Genomic DNA, 21,661 nt, shown 5'->3' with positions numbered 1-21,661 from the left:
ACTGTATCAGGAAGAAGCCAAATTAAAAGATGATAGTAAGCACCCAGTGACAGCCCTCACTGATCAGTGTGTGTGTGTGTGTGCGCGCGCGCGCACGCGCATGCCTTTGAGTCATTCTTGACTCCTGGCAGCTGCCTGGACTAATCCCTGAAGTTTTCTTGGCAAGGTTTCAGAAATGGTTTGCCATTGCCTCTTTCCTAGGGCTGAGAGGAAGTGACTGGCCCAAAGTCATCCAACTGGCTTTGTGCCTAAGGCAGCACTAGAACTCACTGCTTCCTGGTTTCTAGTCTGACGCCTTAACCACTAGACCAAACTGGCTCTTGATGAATGGAAGGCTCAGAGTATTTAATGTTGCAGTTGACCCCCATCTGGAAAAACCCATTCATTGATTGTTGATTTAGTGCTGTCAAGGTGTTGACTCTTAGACTTTCTTCAGGATGATCTGTCCTCAATCAGGCCTTTTAGGTCTCTCAATGGTGTATTCATTGCTGTTGTAACCAAGTCCATCTACCTTGCTGCTGGTCATTCTCTTCTCCTTCCTTCCATATTTCCCAGCATTATGGGCTTATTTATTTATTTGATTTATCCCGCTTTTATTTTTTGTCAACTCAAAGTAGCATACATAACTCATGCTCCCACTTCCTATTTTCCCCATAACAACAACCCTGTGGCTGAGAGAGAGTGACTGGCTCAAAGTCACCCAGCTGGTGACCCATCTATCTCATTCACATCCTAACTAGGATTTTATATGAATGAGATGCATAAATATTTTTAATTAAGATAGGTGGAAATAGGTGCAGTAAGCATTCAGGAACATAATCTATTAGGTGCTGAAGTGCACAATGATGAATGGATTTATAAACAAATCTGAAGGGCAGGAAATGATAAAAAGGTGCTATAAGACAATATAATTAACACCTGCCCATCCCTTAACACATTCTGTGGTTCACACAAAGATGAATAACCTGCAGAAATGCAGACAGTAAATATAATTTTTATTTGCTGATCGAATACCGAAATGTTACTTGTTTTGATAGGTCAGCTCTACAAACAGCGGGAAACCCGCCAAAGCGAGTAGGTGTCGTCTCGTTTTTTTCCGGCCACGGTCCAGCCTTCCCACAGACTAACGCGACCGCCGCCGACCCGGCCGAAAAGCTTACCTCACGGCCAGCACTTCCATGCCAGCTCCGCCCTTACGCAGTTCCCTCCTCGATAGGCTGCTCCGGGGGAGGGCGTTAACCTGGCTTGGCAAGATGTCACGTGTGGGACTGAACTGGGGAAACAGACGAAGCTGGAGCGGCGGCGGCCACCTTGAACACCCTGGTGGGCGCAAAGGGGATCATGCCGTACCTTCTCATCAGCACTCAGATCCGCATGGTGAGCGATTCGGGGCTGGGGCTGCAACATGGAAAAGAGAGAGAGAGAGAGGGATCAAGCATGCAGTTATGATTGGAATGTTGAACTGCAGCCGGTTGGCCCCGATGCGAAGAAAGCCAGTGTGTGCGGGAGAAGATATCCGGAGAGGGTGGGAGCTGATGTCTTTACTTTGCTAAAAGAAAGAATGAAAGAACTAACTGATATCTGGAAATATTCGCCTGGCTGAAATATATGGACACGTTTCTTTCTATGGCTTGAATGTATGCAGATACGTTTTGACACACTTTCGTCTAGCCCCCTTCATGCCCAGTTTAGGGCTAGTGACTTGGGGGATGATGAAATCTCTCAAGTCACTTTGTATAATTTGCATGCACTTTGGTAGCTGGATCTTGCTTTCTTTTCACAGTTGCTTTTTGTTTGGTTGTGCAGATACATTAATGCCACTTGTAACAATAGATTCCTGATGATGCTCCTTCTATGTTGGCAGGGTCCACCTGTGAGTACTTCTAGCGCAGTGCCTTTCCCAATGTGGTGCCTTCTAGACATGTAGAGACTTCAACTTCCAGAAATGGAGTTAGCTGGGAGTTTTGGAAGTGGTAATCCTAACACATCTGGAGGGCACATATTTGGCGAAGACTGCCCTCAAAGGTGTCAGAGTTGCCATTTCTAGTTTGATTAATCTCTTAAAGGAAAAATGATCTTGGGGCACCTTAAACAGTGCATATGTGTTTTTGGAAAACCTTTTGTGGCTCACAGTCCACTTCATGGGATCATGGATCTGACAATGGATTGTGCACAATGATAGGATGATAACATGTGTTAGATTTGCCATTGTCATGTGAACCTATCCATTTTCTAGAAACCAAGAACCTCTGATCATAGTGGGATTTACTTCTAAGTAAATTTCAGATGTGACTGGCTATGATTATCGAAAACAGCACATTTGATCAGTACAGTGATACATGGAGAAATCTACATGTGCATAAATTTTAAGCTTACAGATGTGCAGAAAACTGATGGTCCTTAGTTACTTCTTCTGGCTACTTAGATGTTACTTTGGGAAAAGGGATACAGGGACCACAGATTCATCATTCTTCTATTAAGAGTAAAGTCCTAAACTAAATAAGCAAAGTCCCTTATCTCCAGTGGATGTATGGTATAGGTCAGTGTTTTTCAAACTTGGCAACCTTAAGATGTGTGGACTTCAATTCCCAGAATTCCACAGCCAGCATCCACTGGTATTGATGATGTGCAGACAGCCTTCACGGATCCTGCAAAGCGTTCCAAAACTATGCACAGAAATTGAGCAGCAAACTGATTTTCTGTGGATTTTCAGCAAACAAGCAAAGGGGTGAAGGGCGAAAGTGAAATAGATGCATTAACCTTCCAGTTCCTCCCCATGTGATATCATCCCCCTCTCCTGGAAAAAGGCTGAACGATGAGCAATTATATTTACATCCACTGCAGCTCTCAGCTACTGAAAATAATTACTTTTAAAAGAAAATGCTGCTCCCAATTGCAAAAAGTCCTTCCCCTGCTATAGAGGGATCTGTGCCAGCCAACCCGGAATACTGGGGTGAAATGTGTGATTAGAAAAGAACAAAAGCCAGAAAGAAACCAAAAATTAGTTCAAAAAGATCAATTGGTGTCTCACATGCAGCCTGTTGGGGGAGCTGTAACAATGTTTAATGATACGGGCTTATGTAGAATCTTGCACACAAATGGCAGCATTGCTCTAAGGAGGCAAAAGTGAATACAGAATTGTTGCCTACTTTTTACCAATGGTTTTAATTTAATTTTATGTAAAGGACAAAACATTCCTTGTGTCCTAAGAGTGAACTCTTGTGGCTAAGAAATTAAAACCACTCTAAAAAAATTAAGTATCAAACAAAAAAAAATCTGCAAGGGAACTAATATAACTTGGGAGAAGAGCAATGACAAATCTCGATAAAATAGTTAAGAGCAGAGACATCACACTGACAACAAAGGTCCGCATAGTTAAAGCAATGGTGTTCCCCGTAGTAACATATGGCTGCGAGAGCTGGACCATAAGGAAGGCTGAGAGAAGGAAGGTAGATGCTTTGGAACTGTGGTGTTGGAGGAAAATTCTGAGAGTGCCTTGGACTGCAAGAAGATCAAACCAGTCCATCCTCCAGGAAATCAAGCCAGACTGCTCACTTGAGGGAATGATATTAAAGGCAAAACTGAAATACTTTGGCCACATCATGAGAAGACAGGACACCCTGGAGAAGATGCTGATGCTAGGGAGAGTGGAGGGCAAAAGGAAGAAGGGTCGACCAAGGCCAAGATGGATGGATGATATTCTAGAGGTGACGGACTCGACCTTGGGGGAGCTGGGGGTGGCGACGACCGACAGGAAGCTCTGGCGTGGGCTGGTCCATGAAGTCATGAAGAGTCGGAAGCGACTGAACGAATAAACAACGAAAAGCAATAACTAGTCAATCAACCAGTAAAGACGATACAGATAGTGTTGGGGTGAGGGGAGAAGGGGTGCTTTTTTTCAGGTTTTTTAGAATGGGAATGGGAGCAGAAGGCCTCTGGGAGATAGATTATTCCCACTACCATCTGTAAGGCCTCTCAAAGAAAGTCTCTCAGCCCAAGTGCTGGGCAGCATATAATGGATTTAAGTTTCAGGAAGGAAAATTCCAACTGAATGTTTTTAAAAAAGCTTCCTAAAAATGAGAGTAATTTAACTGTGGAATCAGTTCCCCTGAGGGGCTGGGCTTTCTTCTGCTGGATGTGCAGGTCCTCTTGTGGATAAATAACTGGCTAAAGAATACAAAACAAACAAGGAGTAAATGGGCATTACACAAAGGAGGGATGTAACTAGTGAGGTCCCCGGGATTTTGTTCTAGGACTGGTGCTTTCTGGCATATTTATAAATGATCTGGAATTGGGTGTGGCGAGAGGAATAGACAAGTTTGCTGATGACACTAAATTGTTCAGAGTGCTAAAAACAATAACGGACTGCAAAGAGCTCTCCAAAGGGATCTCTGCACATTAGATAGTGGGTGTCAAAATGGCAGATGTCATTCAACATAAGCAAGTGTAAAGTGATGCACATTGATGCCAAAAATCCTAATTACCCATACAAATAGAGCTAGCAGTGACTGATGAGGAATGAGATCTTGGAGTAATGGTAAATAGTTCAATGAAGGTGTTGACACAGTATGCATCCACTGTAAAAGTCCCCTTTTTGGGAAAGATGGGTGGTGGTAGAAATTTGAAAAATAAATAAATAAAGGCCAACAGCATGTTAAGGATAATAAGCAGTACAGGTATCCGTTGCTTAACGACCCTAACTGGGACTAGCATTTCCATTGCTAAGCCAAGCGGCCATTAGGTGAAACATCAAGTGACTGCACCGCTTAGTGACAACGGTTCCAGTAGTCGTGGTTGAGGTTGTTAGGCTTCTGTGAAAACAGACTGCTGGTCGAGATGGGCCAGGGGTCCATTGCTTATGTTCTTACGTTTAGGCAAATGTTGGACTTCCATTCGTCAAGGATAAATTAAGTTAGATTCTGCACAATGCAGGGGGATGGTCTTGATAGCCTAAACAATTTTTTACAGCCCTATGATTCTGTGAAAATGTGGCTTGAAATTATATCATGAAAATTTGGCAGCAAGCTAGTTGATTTTTAGGGGCATGATTTTAGGGCATTTGTGGTATATGCAGGTGTTAAGGATGGAATGGGAAAGTTTTGCCTCCCAGCAGACTTCCACTTTTATCCTCATTTAGAGTGAGAGAAAAAAAATTGCTACCCAAAATTGACCACTTTGCTGCTGAATGGTGGTGTGATCGTAAAGTGTCAGTAAGCTGTAGATGCAGTGCTATGGTTTTATTTATTTATTAATTGAACTTACATAGCTGCCATCTACCAGAAGGAACCCTGGGTCTGATTTTAATGAATATAAAATTCCTATGGGTGAAGGCAACTGATCAGACATCTTGATTTCAAACCATAAAGGGTGCACTTAATACATAAAAATCAGTAATATAAACAAACTGGATGTCAGGAGAGATCTTTGGCAAATACATTGGAAATAGCTGTCATGTTCTCAATAATGTTGGTGCTATTCCTACTTAAAATGCATTGTAGCATTAAATCTCCGTTAATCTATTTTTTCCTTTTATCAACGTGTGTGTGTGTGTGTGTGTAAACAATACAATGGAGATTTTAATATTAAATAGCTTAAGACCAAATCCTTTATTATATAACAAATACCTTGATCTGAGTCACATCAATTTTCTTTTTTAATGTTATACTCAACTTTGAATGAAAAAGCTAAATAATTTTAACGCTTGTAATATTGATATCATAAATTCTAACTAGCTTTGATAGAATATCTTACTTCTTTCTCTTCTCTATTTTCAATACTTTAAATAATAGAATGTCAGTAATTTTAATTATGTTATATAAACGTCACTGTACTGAAATAATAGAATGTATCAAGACTTATAACAACACAATAAAAAGGAAAAAATAAATTGCATTGTAGTAAATTTGGATGTACTAATATGGGTTAATACTAATATTGGTGCAAAGCTCAATGGTAATATGCCAGTCTCAACCTGAAGACAAAAGTACAGTTTTGGAGACTTTTGTAAACCATCCTGAACTGCTGTTTCTGCTAAGTATCTTTATTATCTGGTGTTCAAATTTTGCGAAGGGATAACTGGCAGAATGAAATAATGGGATGATGCTAATGTGGTTTTCATAACAGAAGTGGTCATTTCTCTCTGCAGGAAGTTGGACCCACGATGATTGGTGATGAACATTCAGATCCAGACTTGATGCACTATCTAGGGGCCACTAAAAGAAACATGCTGGGGAATCATTTGTAAGTATTTAGGTGGGAATTTCATTCCTCTTTTTGCTTCTTACTTCTTGCTTACATCACTGTTTGTTAATCAGTAATTTTGACAACACAAGAATGCTTTCCCAGAGCTGGTGCCCAGTTGTGTGGAAACCTTTCATTAACAAATTATATATTCCTAGCCACAACATCTTTGTCATCATTCCTCTGCTCAGGAAAATTGTGTGCATTCTTCAGGATGACTGGATAATTCTGTTGTACCTAAGACATTTCCTGAACTTTTCATTAATTTAAATTAAAGCCTGATTGACAACAATAACTATACTAGAATCCTATTTACTCTAATGATATGACAGAGAAAATTTCATCCAGGTGCAGTGACCGAGTCATTTTCCCTCAGTCCTTTTCTTGCTTCAACCCGCATCATTACTCCAGCTTAGGCCTGTCTTCCAGTTTAATGCATTGGCCTCCTGCCAGTTTTGAGCCATCTGCTCTTTCTTTCTCTCTCTCTTCCTTTCTTTTCAAATTTGTTACTGCCCATCTCCTCCCACCAGGGTGACCCTGGGCGGTTTACAGCAAAATAATCAATAAAACATTAGATATATAATATAATTACAATATATAAAAATATACTATATAAAATATAAGTAACTAATAAATATAGATAAAAATGAAGTCCAGATAGCAATGATCTAATTCAGCCCTTGCGTGGGATGAGCACTTTAGGGCACTAGCCATCCCAAGGCATGACCATTTCCCTCCCTACCCCAAGCCAGGTGGCAGAGCCAGGTCTTCAGATTCTTCCGGAAGGCCAGGAGCAAAGGGTTAACCTCACCTCCAGGGATAGGATGTTCCAAAAGGCGGGAGCTACTGCAGAGAAGGCCCGCCTCCTGGACCCTGCCAGACTGAATTCTCTTATAGATGGGGTCCACAGCATACCCCTTCTGCATGATCAAGCGGGATGGGTTGATGTAACGGGGAAGAGGTGGTCCCTCACGTAGCCTGGCCCCATGCCATGTAGAGCTTTAAAGGGGAAAACCAACACCTTGAAACAAACTGGCACCCAGTGCAGCTTGCGTAGTAGAGGTGTTATGTGCGCCCTTCTAGGGGCGCCAAAGATAGCCTGCGCGGCTGCATTCTGGACCAGCTGTAGCTTCTGGATACTCTTCAAGGGTAGCCCCATGTAGAGCGCATTGCAGTAGTCAATATGGGAGATAACAAGGGCATGAGCTTTTTTATAAACAACTCAAGGTGGCGAACATACCGAATATTCCTTCCTTCTCCTATTTTCCCCACAACAACCACCCTGTGTGGTGAGCTGAGCCAAGAGAGAGTGACGTTTATGTGTCTTTAGAGTTTGAAATGCAAAATGTCATCTACAATATTTGGTTTGAAATTGTCATGAGTAAGGATGGCGAGCAGGGGGCTCCCATCCAGACTGTCAAGCGCATGCGTAGCACTGAGGAATTGGTCAGCCATTCAAAGAGACACAGATCGGGACCGCCTTAACCTTTGGGGTTTATATGGCTGGGTTTTCCCACGCTTCTTCAGTTTGTTAGGATTCCTGTTAAGTACTAGCAATAAATATTAGAGACCAGTTCCTTGTCTCAGCGTGTTTCCTGGCTGTTAGGACAGAAATACTGTAAATAAATGTGAACATAAATATACATCTTGTTAAGTCATAATACAGTTGTTTTGGCTTAAGACTTTATGTTTAACCCAGACATTGTGGTTTCTAAACCATTATTTATATCTTAGTTCAACTCAGCCAGTTCCTTATTGAACAAACAAACACTGGCATGGTGCAATATGTGATCTGGGTCAGTTTTCAGGGTGCTATTTATTTCTTTTTTTATATATATATATATATATATATTATATATATATAATAATTTTATTAAATTTTTTAAAATGCAAAGATAAAAAACTAATACAAACTAAAAGAAATATAGAAAGTAAAGAAAAAATGAAGTGAAAAGAGATAGAAAAAGCAAAGTAAAAAAGAGGGGGGAAAGGCAAATATATAAAAGATGACACACACACACACCCCTTCCAGACAAGTATAAATAATTTCAGTAACACCTTCTCTGGTATTTCAATAAAAAAGAAAAAAAATCTCTTCTTCCCATATTTCATCTGTTATCAATAATCAAATTATAAAAACTCATCTTTCAATCCTAATCAGCAAAAGTCTATTAAAAGCTACCAGAAATAGTAATGTACAGTATATATTTCAACCTTCATCAAAAAGATCCATTTTATAATCCAGTGTATAACTTCCTCTAAAAAGTAAAACAAAAGAAATCTCTGTCCAATAAACAAATCCTTAAAACCTTATTCAATCCTGGTCAAAAAAGAAATCCCATTAATAGCTACCAGAAACCACAACATATATTTTAACCCTGATTGATTAAGTTAACTTTGCAAACCTTCTGTTTACTTTTAAAAGGCTTGCTCTTTAATCCTGTGAAGTAATGTCCCACAAGTTGATTTCTTACCAATTTCTCTTTGTCTTTCAGGAACAACTCCAGTAATTTCCCTTTGTCTCCTTTCAGAAATAGCTTTGTTGGTTTAAGATATTCCTTTTGTAAATCCAAGATAAAAAGGATTTCCAAGTCACTCTTATTTATTATTTGTATGTCCCCCCTTTTAAATCCAAATTCAAACCAGCCTCAGTGTGCAAATCCAAATTAGCATTCTTTCCCATATCACAGTTGTAGCCTGGTGTTTTTAAGTTCATCTTCAGATCCACATTCAAATCAGCCTCAATCTCTGTTATATTGAGTAAAAATTCTTCTTCTTCTATAACTTCTGTTACATCCATTTTTATAGTGTCAGACAATCTTAAAAGTAATTTCTGTGTACGTTGTTCCCAGACAGCTTTGATTTCTTCTATAGTCAATATTGCTCCATTTTAATAAGTCACTTCTCCTTTAATTGCAATTTTTAGTTCTCTCTAGTTCCCTCTAGCCAATCTTCAAAGTCTCTTCCTATCGTATGTTTATTTTCCAATCAACAAAACATCCACGGGAGGATTTCTTACAGTTAATTTCAAAATCTTCACATATTTTATAAAATGTTAAACAAGCTGCAGAAAATATTCTTTCATATCCATCTGGCCCCTTAGCTTTCCAGAGGCAACATTCCAGTCCTTTTGCTGTTTTCCAAAAGTTTTTTTTTCTTTTTAATCTTAAAACTTACATAAATATTATTTCATCACAGATAGAAGGAAATTTTCCTGGTGTAATGAAGCTTGCCCTTCTGGATGTTCTTGAAGTTCAAAAGATTGGTAATAAGCAATTTCCTAAAGTAATTAAAAAAGGAAGTAGATGAACCACGCATCTCTTTCAAAGATGCCAAACCACAGCATGGTTTTCCCTTGACTCTCAGAGAGCTCTAAAACCCCCTGGAGACTGCACTTTTGTGATCTCTTCACAAGGCAAGGAGCTTCTGTATGGAGCAAACTTGTGGGTAAGCCTAGTCCTCTCCTTGATCCAGAGAGGGGTCCAAGGAGCCGATCAGTTCCTGGCTCCTCTTTCCACCTTGGCCGTGTTCAGTCCGCCATGTCTTCCCTGGAAGCCCCCAGGGCACTATTTATTTCTGAAGATTTAGAAAAAATGTAAAATCAGCTGAAGTCAGTGTTTTAGATTTGAAGATGAGAAGGAAGGAATGTTCTCTTTTCCTGTTAACTTTTCTTCACAGGTACTTAGAACTGAAATATGGTGAAGAAGAGAGATCACATTCATGTTTACTTGTGTAGTTCAAAAGCATGCCATTTTATAAGTCATGCCAAGCTTTTCATCATGTTGATGTTTCTGCTCTTTGCCTTGCCATTGTTAGTGATTTCATAGCTTTTACATGTAAGCAAGCTTAAAAGCTCAGGAGTATAATAATCATAGGTTCTGCTTTGAGGATGACTCTTCTGTTTGGAAGATTGTCAGAAGAAGTCTGTCTCTGAAGGTGTCTGCTCTTTGAAGGGCTGTGCAGGCCAGTGGAAGGGCAAGGAATATACCCCCTGGATAGCAGCCTGAATAGACCCATGGATTCTTTTCCTGCTACTATGGTGAGATACGTTGCGTTTTAATATAAGTTACAGTAATTATGCATATAGGAGGAAAATTAGCCTAAGCCTGTTTTAAGTAAAACTATGCTTTTTTTCTTGGATTATATAAGGAGCCCCACCTGAGAGCTTCTTCAAAATCTTGTAGAAATACCATTTCCTCATCAGTTTTTGCACTGATCTTTGGGTCATGAGTCTTTAAATACTGTACACCAGTTCTATTTCTTATTACATTCAGTACCATAAGATGCAGGCTTGGGTGCTTTTGTCAACATGACAAAAATAGTGTCATGCTGTAAGCTTTGTCCCTTTCATATGTGGGTGCAACATCATAATGCACATACAAAGTGCAGGGCTTATGCCTCAATGGCGCAATGCTTTTGTCATTCCCCACCTCTCCCTGTTAATGCCTCTGCTACACTTTTCTCCTTTCCTTTCTTGTTTTGCACCTCCTCCTTTTTTCACATACTGTAAATAACCAGAAGAGGAGGGAAAATGAACAAAGTCTTCGGGGGGACATAATGTTGTATTTAAAAATACTAGCCCGGAAGGATCAGTTTACAGACAAAAACAGAAGTACAAATCCAATAAAGAGAGGCCTGAAAAATATCAAAGCAGATCAGAGTAGAGCTGTATTTGTAACAAGCCCATAACATTTAAATTGTTATAAATATTATGAATAATCCGTAGTTATTAGGACCAAGTATATAGAAATGGGCAAACTTTTAACTCTCCAGAACTCTTCATAAGGTCTTTTTTTCAATAAGCTTCCCCTAGGCTCCTTCATCACTACTTTCCAAAACTTGGGTGTGGATCTTGTATTCCCCCAGATTTTCAGAAATGTAGGGCAGGAAAGACCCAGAAGGCTAATGTTAAACTTTGAGCCACATATTAAATTTCTGTTTAGCCTCTCCTTTCAATTAACTTTCCAGTTTTACATCTTTGTTCTTAGAGCCTCAACATTCAGTTGACTTCCTCATCAATACTGTATTGACACAAATCATTTGAAATAGTTTGGAAAACTGAACCTCTTTTCATTTTTTATGTATCTTGTTTACAACAGCTGGGAATATTACGTGCATGATGCTCCACGGATCGTCTTGGACAAACTGGAGAAGTGTGGTTATCGGGTTATCAGCATGACAGGAGTGGGGCAGACATTGGTATGGTGTCTTCACAAAGAAATGACAGAGAACTCTGATTTTCTCCCTCGCCAAAATATTGCTGTAAACCATCCAGCATAAGCCTGAGATTGCATCGCTCATTTTCAGCCATTTTGAAGCAGGACTTTATCAGAACCTGGCTTTAAAAACACAGGCACTGCTACAAGATTGTTCTAGGAAATGTGGGTGGCCCCATTAGCTTCACAGCTTCGGGGGCTGGAATTTTCCTAAAGAGATGAATCTTTATTAAGCATTATTTCAGGTGCCAATCTGAAACTGGCTGTGTTACAGTAGTTATCTCCACTTTAATTACTGAGCTATTACAATTGGGCATTAAATCCACTATTACTAATAACAGTCTCAGGCTAGATCAGGTGTGACACAGTAGTGAAGTATGATCATGCATAAAATAGCTGTTATATTGATAGGAATATTATCACAGATTTATCTCTATTGATTACACAATATGCTTAAATACTTGTGTTCCCATTCAAGAGTGTGATTAGAATCTTTAGATTGTGATATGTGGTTTTTCCATTATCTCTATATGTATGTCCTGAAATAGTAGAGAAAAGATTCTATAAATATTCCCATATCAGTTTTGAATTTGCCCTTTCATTGTTGGGAAATCGTTGCCCTTTCATTGTTGGGATTATTTACACTATGTCTGCTGAAAACCATTCCTAAAGTAGCTGGGAAACTAATAAAACAATTTAATAAAACCAACCTAACATTGTCTCTCAAACTGTTTGTTACCAGGCAATTTTAAAACACCACTAAATTCTGTAAAATACCAGTTGACAACCATATTAAATCTTGAGCAAAAATCTGAAGTAATGGGTATCCAAAAGGGTTACACTACTATAAAATATACAGCTTATATATTGGCAGGTAATGGAACGAATACACTCATCTAATGCAGCTTTTCTCGCTCATTCAAAGAATTATGTTAGTTTCACATTGTTTGATTGCTGAACTGGAAGTGTCAAATAATGAATCCCCTTTGTACCTGAAATTATTGCTGTTTCGATTGAATTGCCAATACTGATAGATGGTTCAGTTTCCTTGTGATATGGGTGGCTATAAATGACCACCAGTAGTGGTTAGAGTCCTAGATAAGAATTGGAGAAATGGGTCAGATCACAACTCAGCCTTGAAGCTGGGCTGGCCAGCAGCTTTCAGCCAAATGTATCTCACAGATTTATTAAAAAATTAGGTAACTGTAGAACTCTTTTAAACACAAGAGCATGTTAAATCTAACAAATAAGTAGATTTACAAACAATATGTTGGAGAGAAGAGCATGGTATGCCTTTAAAGTTATATCCATCTGTAGAGTTACCATGAGTAGAAAGCATTTTCTATCATAGGAAATGTGCTGTAGAGCTGCTATTGTTTCAATGAGTAGAGAAACTTGGCTATCAACAAGTAAGGATATGATTTTTCAAGAAGGCAGATTTGCCTCTAAATTCCAATTGTCAGAGTAATTTAAGCAATACTTTGAGATTCTTGAAATAGGTTTTCACTTTGTATATCCCTTTAATCAGGGTGATCAGTTATTCTTCCGAGAAATCTACAGCAGTTTTTAAGATTTTGCTTCAGTAGTTTTTATTGATTTACGGATTATAAGCAAAAATGCATGATATTGCCACTTCCTCTTCTACTATGTACAAGACTCTTCTTCATCTTCCTGTTTCATCTGTTCAATTAGCTTCTGTCTCTCTGCAGCTTGGCGCATCCGCATCATCACAAGACTTTCATAATCCCTCTCAGAAACTACTGAACCCTGTGGAAAAAAGTGACTGCAATTAGTCTCAGAAGCTCCATTAGCTCTTTCATTAGTAATTCTGTTATTCTGGGTGAAATATTGAAAGTATCACCACCACAACACAAGAGTGCCTTTCAGAAGTCTATAGAAATGCAAAATCTACAGTTAGGGCAGCTGTAATATTACGAATTGCTATATACTGGCAAATACGTTTCTTGGCATTTTCAGCTAAGCTTAGACTTGATAGATATTAAAACTACTCTTAACAAACAAACCAAACCTTGCACAAAACATAGCATTATTCATCAGGCAGAAAAGTGATAAAAAGGAAATATATCTCCTACTGTAGGTGCCAATACGTTTAATAGTTGTACATATTCAAAATTAAGCAGCTTAAGATCCCACATTCTAAACAGGGTTGATATTAAGAACAAATTACTCTAGTTCGTTATGTTCTAAAGATTTGATTTATAAAGTGTACTACTTTTTAGAAAAGCTTATTGCTGTTCCAAAAAACGGAGTTGTTAAAAGCATTAGCTGTATTACTTCTGGAACCTACAGTATACAAGCCAGATGACCTTTCCTGGTGGATATACAGGTAGTCCTTGACCTATAACCATTCGTTCAGTAACCATTCGGAGCTGAATGAATGGTGATTATTACGACCGGTCCTTGGAGTTCTGGCCATCCCAGCACCCCTGCAGTCATGTGATCGTGATCTGGGCACTTGGCAACCTGTTCCCACTTACAACCAGTTGCCAAGTGCCCCGAAATCACGTGATTGCCATTTGCAACCTTCCCTGCCAGCGTCCCCAGAAAGAACTTCCCTGACCCACAGTGCACCCCTGCGCAACCTCCCCAACCCAAGTGGCGCCTCTCTTGCACCCTCCCTGACCCACACGGTGCCTCTTGTGCACCCCCATACTGACTTTGGTTGTGGGAAGCTGGCAGGAAGTTGCCTCGCCTAACAATCGTGAGATTCAGTTGATGACGGCAATGATTAAAATTCAGTTAACGAGGGACTGCAGGGATTGCTGTCACTAAATGATGTGATTGCACTTTATGACCGCATCGCTTAGTGATGGAAAATCCAGTCCCAATTGCCGTCGTAAGTCGAGGACTACCTGTATGTATGCCTTCAAGCCTGAAAAGTCTTTGGAGGATTTCTGAGGGAGCTGTAGAAAAGAAACAGACAAACCTAGCTAAGAGACAGGCCAATACGGTGTGTGGAACTATAGAACAGTGTTTTTCAACCTTGGCGGCTTTTTAAGATCTGTGGACCAACTCCCAGAATTCCCTAGCCAGCATGCTGGCTGGGAATTCTGGGAGTTGAAGTCCATATATCTTAAAAAGCCACCAAGGTTGAGAAACACTGGCCTAGAGGACAAATTACCCATAGAAACTTCGGTGCATTTGGAAAAGGTGGGATGGGAGAGCCAAGGCTATATTCTGTTTCTTTCCAGAGAAGATTTTGGAGACACCCTGTAGTTACACAAGGGGATGTCTCCAAAATCTTCTCTGTTTCCTGGCAAACATACACCACTGCATTTCACTCACAAAATTAGGGTACCAGGCCCACCCTCATTAAGACTATTAAAAACCAAACAAAAATGAAGAAAACTCTCAATAATCAACTAGTGCTCCAATTCCACAAAAAGGACTTTGGTTTTCCTTTTGGACTGGGTCTGGTACAAATGAAATGGCTGAAAGAAGGAAACAGAATGCCAAGATAGGTCTAACATGGCCATCCAAAACCATTTGCTATAAAGTTCATATATACATATATAGAAAGTGCTATGAGATTGTATGTTGGTTTTGCTTTAACTCTGCTAGCATTCATGTTGGCATAAACATCTTACATTTGGGTAAGTTTTCTCCTATGATGGAACTCATTACCACAGGATACAAGACCGAGAGATTAAATCTTATGTTAGGATTAAGAAGATTACGGCAGCAGGCCTAACATAATAGATATTAGGAATGGGCTAGTAGTTAAGGCTCCAGGCTAGAAACCAGGAGACGGAAAGTTCTAGTCCCACCTTAGGCACGAAAGCCAGCTGGGTGACCTTGGGCCGGCCAGTCTCTCTCAGCCCAACTCACCTCACAGGGTGGTTGTTGTGGGGAAAATAGGAGGAGGAAGGAGTATCAGGTATGTTCCCCGCCTTGAGCTATTTGTAAAAATAATAAAGGCGGGATAAAAAATTTAAAACATTAAAATTAAATGATTTAAATGATACCTTGCAAGCGGTGATTTTCTCAATATCAGGATGCTATGCAAAAAGAAGCAGTAAATGGCTATCACCACATTGTCCAGAGGCATCTACCTGACCTCTCTTGCAGACAGAAGCTGACCTAGATCTTTTAGGATAGGTGAAGTTCTTTATTCCGTGTTCTCTCATCATCTACACATGCTACATGAGCAAAAGCATACATCATGTATGTATGTATGTATGTATGTATTTTTGTTAATTATCTGACTAATCAGCTTAGTTGAAGAGCTCCATATGGAGAAGAGAAGAAACTGGATTACATCAGTTCCAAATTTACTCACATGGCCTTGTAAGAAAGTGTTGCTATAGAATCTATATAATGCAGAAGTCTAAGTAGTGGAATTACAGAATGTTGATTCTACTTGTTTTGTTGGATATTAAATACAATTTAGGAAATCTTAATGCAGGAACATTATTTCCAATATAGAAAGATATTGATACAATTTGTCTCGTCCTTTTCTTGCTGTCTAAGGAAGCAGCTTATTAATTTTGATACTGGAGTTCTCTTTATATGAATATTTACAATCGGCATTTGACCTGTGATAAATGAGAATGATAAGATATTCCTTTGTTAAAGTTAAGGTACTGAATCCTTTGCTCCTAGAGCTATTAAGAAACCGCATTAGTATTTCCTATTATACTACAATAACAGGAAATTTATCCTGGCTCCAAGGAAATTAGACATTTATACACAATGCCACACTGCAGACGTTCCTGATTTTAGGATGAGAATGTAACACAGCCAGTTTCATAGATGAGCAAGAATTGAAACCTAAATATCAGCTACTATATCATACTGATTCTCATTAAGGTGTCTGGAAAAATATTTCTTTACATAAGTTAATGAAGGCAAGATTAACTGATTACCGGGTCAGAAAAATAAATTAGAATTTATCATGTTGATAGGCCAACAATGTTGATTCAAATCTCATTTTGATTGATGTCGACAATAGGAAAGAAGGATGAAAGAAGAATAACCTTTTAAGAAAGTAAACTACTATAAGGTTCTTACAAAAAGGTGATGTTAAAAACAGCCGTATGCCCAGAGTAAACAAAATACTTGAAGAAATAGCTGAAAAATTGTTACTGAATCCAGGAAAATTCAGCTTTTTAATACCACAGAGAGAAGATAAGATCAAGTTCAATGGAGAAGCAAAAGAATTAGACAAAAACATGGGCAAAGACAACTTATTTTTTCCTAGTCATTTGCCATGTTATTGGATGTAAGTCACCACCACTAAAATTCTATGTCTTATTGCCCCATACTTGTTTCAATAGGGGAGGAAGAGAAGGGAGGAAGAGACATTCTATTTGCAGCCATTATGTGGAATTACATAAATCTCTCATATTTGGAGCTTGGCCAACAGAACTAAATTTGCTAGGTGCTCTTTCATTTCAGTATCTGTACCTTCTTCCAGTAGCACTCCTGAAGAAAAAAATCAAAGTGGTTCCAATGTTCCATAGAAGCTGATTTCTCTTGAGGCAAATACGTGGGCTGATGCTTCAGTCATACACACCTATTTCCTGCAACCTAGGCAATTAGCTAACAGTATAAATCCCAGTTTCTGATGTGACTGAGTCAGCAAGGGCTCGGCACAGAATGCACACACAGGAATTACCACCCACAAAACATACAAGTGGCTGGGCAAGAAGTGAAAAGTAACACTGAAGGAAAGGTGCTTGAAACAAAGAAATCTGAAAATATGCTATGATCTTTCAACTACTGCCAAGGAACGAAACCGCAATGTGCATTGAACTGGATGTGCTTCCTTCTGTGTTCCCCACTTGGCTGCTTTGCTATTGGTCCATCTCACCGTAAGTATTAATTCTAAATTTCATTTTGTTTAAAGCTCAAAGCCACAATTATTTAATTTATAAATCCTTCAGGTATTTTTGTGAATAGATGCCTGTCTCTCAGGAACCAATACTGAACTTTTCACAGGAAATTCAGTACTTTTTGTTGTTGTGGTAGTTCACTCTAGGATCCAGGTGAAGTGTTGTACAAGTACTTCTTCTTTCATTCAACTTTGATTCATCAGCACATTTTGGAAGCCAAGACACAGAATACCTTTCCATAGTAAAGACGGGCTAATGTAGGGATGGCAGGCCACAAATAAGAAACAGTGGAGATTTTCATATGCTCTTTAACTACCTAGCCACTGAATACAATGGGCATCAGCTGGTCGATGCAAATGGTGGGAGACATCACAGGCTGACAAGTAGAAGATGGGGAAGATAACTTACTGATATGCTGGTCAGCTGGAGCAAGCCCAAGTTAGACATTAGTTTTTGACCTTAAGAAGAGGCATGAAGAAATAAAAACTAAAAGTAAAAGGCCTACTGGAAACCCCTTATAGACTTTTTGCATGAAACAGAAAAAAATGCACTTAAGATTTGTGGTTTTGATGATTAGAAAAAAAAAAACCCTAGATAATGGGAAAAAAGAGCTTTTCTTTTTGTAACCACAAAATAAGATAACTTTGTAATCATAACTGTATTTGCTGGAAAGAAAATAGGAAGCTGCTTCTATTTTTATCTTTTTTTTCCTGCGTCTTTGTCTTTGTCTTTTTTTTCTTTTCCCTTTCTTTCTTTATATTAGTTTTTGTTAGTTTTTATCTTTTTAAAGTTTTATCTTTAAAATTTACACACACACAAACACAAAATAAAAGTGAAAGGCCTGATGAGCAGAACAAGTAAAGCTGTTGCAAGTTTACAGAACAAGAACAGGGAAAATAGAAACTGAAGTGAGTGTGAGGAAGTGGAGAGAGACACACACACATTTATAAAAAGCTGTGGAAGAGACTGTGGAAACTGGGATAACAGAGGAGGCGGCTCCATGTAGAATACAGGAGATATAATCTAATGAAATAGAAAGATGACCTGAACCAAGGCAAAAGTAACTTTACCAATATGGTATAGGTTGGGGAATAAGCTCACTCCCAAAGAATGCCAAACTTTTTGTCACTGCAGGTAGCATTTAAGCTTACAAAAGTTTATAAGGACTGGACTAACTGTAAATGTCTAGCTAGGTGGCAGCATTTAACCAACTAAGCAGAGTTGAGCCTGGTTAATATTGGATGGGAGACCACCAGGAAATACTAAAGTTGAACAGACAAGGAGAAAAATATCCTAGAAGAAAGCAATAGCACATCACTTTTGTATTGTTGCTGGGAAAACTACATAGACATGTCCAAGAAGTCACAAGGAATTGAGCTTGACTTGAAAGAGCTTCTATTTTAATTCTGTGAATTTGGATTTTGAATTCAGGGGAATAAGAGAATAAAAGAACCTGGGGTTTATTAATTGCAAATACCTTGTAGTCTTGTATCGTGCTTAGATATAAATGCAGACCAAATAACATACTAGTAATAAAGCGTTTAATTCTGAAATGCATTTTCTACTGGCTGTTAGTTTTAAGATGCACAGTATTTTCTTGCATTTGGGCTTTGATAACAGAAACCACATTTATTCAGTATTCTTCCCAAAATCTTAATTGCTTGGAGGGTTGCCGAATTCTAGCCTGATTTCCTGGGCAATGAGAATTATCATGAAAATCACTTCTGGTGCGTTCCACTCATTCCTTCTTTCAAAGATGTAAGCAAATCTTAATTTTGAATACACAAAGCTGCTTGTTAATGTCTCTTTTTTTCTTCTGCTAGTGAATAGAAGAAAGGAGTTCACTGACTCCAGGAGCCTCAGTTTACCTGAAGACTATAGATCAGTTAGCAAACATCATTTTTTACTGCTTCTCTCAACATGGACACATGGCGGAGAGGATCTATCAGGTCCTCGGGTTTCTTCAAGCGGCTCTCACTCAGGAGGCATAAGAAACTGGGTGATCAGGCTATTTTGAACCAGAACAGCCAAACATTAGACTCCAATGAACAGTATGACAAAAAGAAGTTCCTAAGAAATTTTAAAAAAAAGTCAGACTATTTTTCATGTCAAAGTGAACAAAACCTTGCCACTAAAACACAGCCGCCCCCCAAACCACCTCGCTTGTATCTAGACAGTGCCAGCTGCCCCAACATAATAAACGACAGAGCATCTTCCTCTATGGAAATCTCCTTTTTAAGCACTTCCTGCTATTTTCATAAGGCTACTCAAACACCGCCAGACCTATTTGACAAGGACCAAACAGTGAACTCTGAAATTCTCTCCAAGCACAGTAAGCCTCCCCTTGATCCATCAGACCCTCTCTTTTCCTTCACACTAGACTTGGGGCCCTCACTCCTGGACGATGTTTTACAAACACTCAGAAAACAGAATTTACTATTAAGTTAACTGTAATCCCTTGGTTTTAGTGAGAATTCATCATACTGGCTCTTCTGATTCATGGACTAAGTTACTTTTGGTTCTTTTTAAAATGGGCCCTTTCCCATAAGAAAACTGTGTCATCTCTTAGAACTTATTAATTAATCTTCCTTTTCTATTTCATTTTGATGAGCAGGCAATATACTTGCTATATTTGGACCAATCAGAAATCCTACAGCATATATGCATGTGCAAGAGAATGGGTGGTTTTGGCAGGAGGCTCTGTATCTTATGGAATGTATGGATTTGTTTGGATAAAATAATCGTAAATATCTCAGAGGCCAGCTGTTGTACATAAGGCTACTTGAGACATAGACGGCAAGAGTCCTGATCTATCAATAAGTGAAATGGAAACTCTGAATAGGTTTATCTTCCTTTGTGCCAATACAGAGTTTTTCTAATTTCTTCCTTCAATATGGGGGGATGGAATTATTTTAATAACTGCATCTGCATCATACTATGAATATAAAATGTGAAAGAGAAAGTATATACCAATCTTCATTAAACCAATTTATATTATTTCCTTTGTATCTTCTTTAACTTCCAGTGACAAGTATTCATCCAACAGCATAAATGGGGAAAATCTTAGTATTACCTTTCCAGGCTGGCACCTTCAAAAGTGTTGGGCTGCAGCTTCTAACAGTCCCACCCAATTTGATCATTGCTGTGATGAAGTACATCTGAAAGGTGTTAGATTGGGAAGAAAGGCTGCCCTACTACATCAACTACTATATCTGCTGCCAACAATCATTTGCAGGCATTAGAGTGGTTTACAGTAAGCATCACTTAAAGAAGCAAAAAGCTGGCACAAGGAAGCCATAGTTTCAGAAGAAAGCAGCGAGTGACCTCATCCAAACTGGATCAGACCAAAATAAAAGCAGCTGCATTAGGCAGACATAAACATGACTAATGCCATATATATCTCACAGAATACTTCTACTGAATTCTGAACTCCACCTACTGCTGCATACTTAAAGATATGAGTACACCATCAAGATAAAGCAGAATTGTGACAATTCCTAATATACAAAGGGCTTCCATTGTTGCTTCAACTTCAGGCTGATATGAATAAGTCGGTGTCAGAAGTGAACTCACATATATTTCCTCAGGCTGATGTTAAGTATAGTCAGCCGTTGCCATTTCCTCAGTCTTCTAACACACACACACACACACTATACCTTAAGGGGATTACCAACAAACAGGTAAAAATCACAAGATGTTTCCTCCTGGATGCATCAGAATGACAACATTTACATAATAGACATGTAATTGCCAGCAAATGGACAGATCAACCCTATGGATGGTGGGTGGGGGGGTGCATGGGAGGGATCTGTAGTGAAACTGTTAGCTCACAACACCTAGAACAGGAAGTTGTGAGAAGGTATTTTCCCATTGGTTTCTTTGCCCAGTGTAATTGTAAAACTTTTTTCCTCCCATTAAAATCAATGGGATAGAATTAACTGTTTCAGCTCCAAGTCTGGTATAGCTTGCAGGCCCAGCAGGGGAATGACAGGACAGGTATTTGTTCAGCTAGTGGGCTCTTCGACATTTTGCATGGCATGTGTGTCCTCACAATAGGTTCATATGGGATGCTCACCTATATCACAAAATGGTTGTCATAGTAAATGTGACTAAACTCTGTTTATTACAAAGCAAATTGGTGAGAACTATTATCCCTTCTATTTATTTTAGTTTTTATTCTTTATTGCCATAATATGGAGAAAAGATTGAAGGAAAAGCTACCATAACATACAAGGCAGCATAAATATAAAAAGCAAAAATAAACAAGAAACAAAAAAGGACAAAAGAAAAAAATACATATATTTATATACCGGGGGTCCTTCAGATATTCACTCATGCTCTAACCTGCTC

The 21,661-nt window shown here is 38.9% G+C and overlaps 2 protein-coding genes across 6 annotated transcripts in view; one reads left to right on the top strand and one right to left on the bottom strand.

Annotated features, from left to right (window-relative positions):
- The first annotated feature begins 1,236 nt into the window (after positions 1-1,236).
- LOC134487852 (GTP cyclohydrolase 1 feedback regulatory protein-like) lies at positions 1,237-20,308 on the top strand. Of its 2 annotated transcripts, none has more exons than XM_063289946.1 (3): positions 1,237-1,377; positions 6,146-6,240; positions 11,340-12,165. In XM_063289946.1, the coding sequence occupies exons 1-3, from the start codon at positions 1,342-1,344 to the stop codon at positions 11,518-11,520; spliced, it is 312 nt and encodes a 103-aa protein (XP_063146016.1). In that variant the 5' UTR covers positions 1,237-1,341; the 3' UTR covers positions 11,521-12,165. The 2 variants fall into 2 exon arrangements, with proteins under 2 accessions (XP_063146016.1, XP_063146015.1); XM_063289945.1 differs by lacking the exons at positions 1,237-1,377; positions 11,340-12,165 and adding exons at positions 16,382-17,290; positions 19,135-20,308.
- Positions 13,029-21,661, bottom strand: part of DNAJC17 (DnaJ heat shock protein family (Hsp40) member C17) — a 29,708-nt gene continuing 21,075 nt past the window's right edge. For 2 of the 4 annotated variants that reach the window (XM_063289943.1, XM_063289940.1), the window contains 2 exons: positions 14,330-14,380; positions 13,029-13,223 (listed from right to left, as the gene is read on the bottom strand). In XM_063289943.1, coding sequence (XP_063146013.1) covers positions 13,207-13,223; positions 14,330-14,380 — 68 coding nt within the window. In that variant the 3' untranslated portion in view covers positions 13,029-13,206. The remainder of the gene's footprint in view (positions 13,224-14,329; positions 14,381-21,661) is intronic. The other 2 variants (XM_063289944.1, XM_063289941.1) reach the window with 1 other exon arrangement.

Source organism: Candoia aspera, chromosome 1, assembly GCF_035149785.1.
Source record: "Candoia aspera isolate rCanAsp1 chromosome 1, rCanAsp1.hap2, whole genome shotgun sequence".
Classification (NCBI taxonomy): domain Eukaryota; kingdom Metazoa; phylum Chordata; class Lepidosauria; order Squamata; family Boidae; genus Candoia; species Candoia aspera.
Note: the sequence above shows the minus strand (reverse complement) of the source record. Positions and strands in the feature narration are given on the sequence as shown.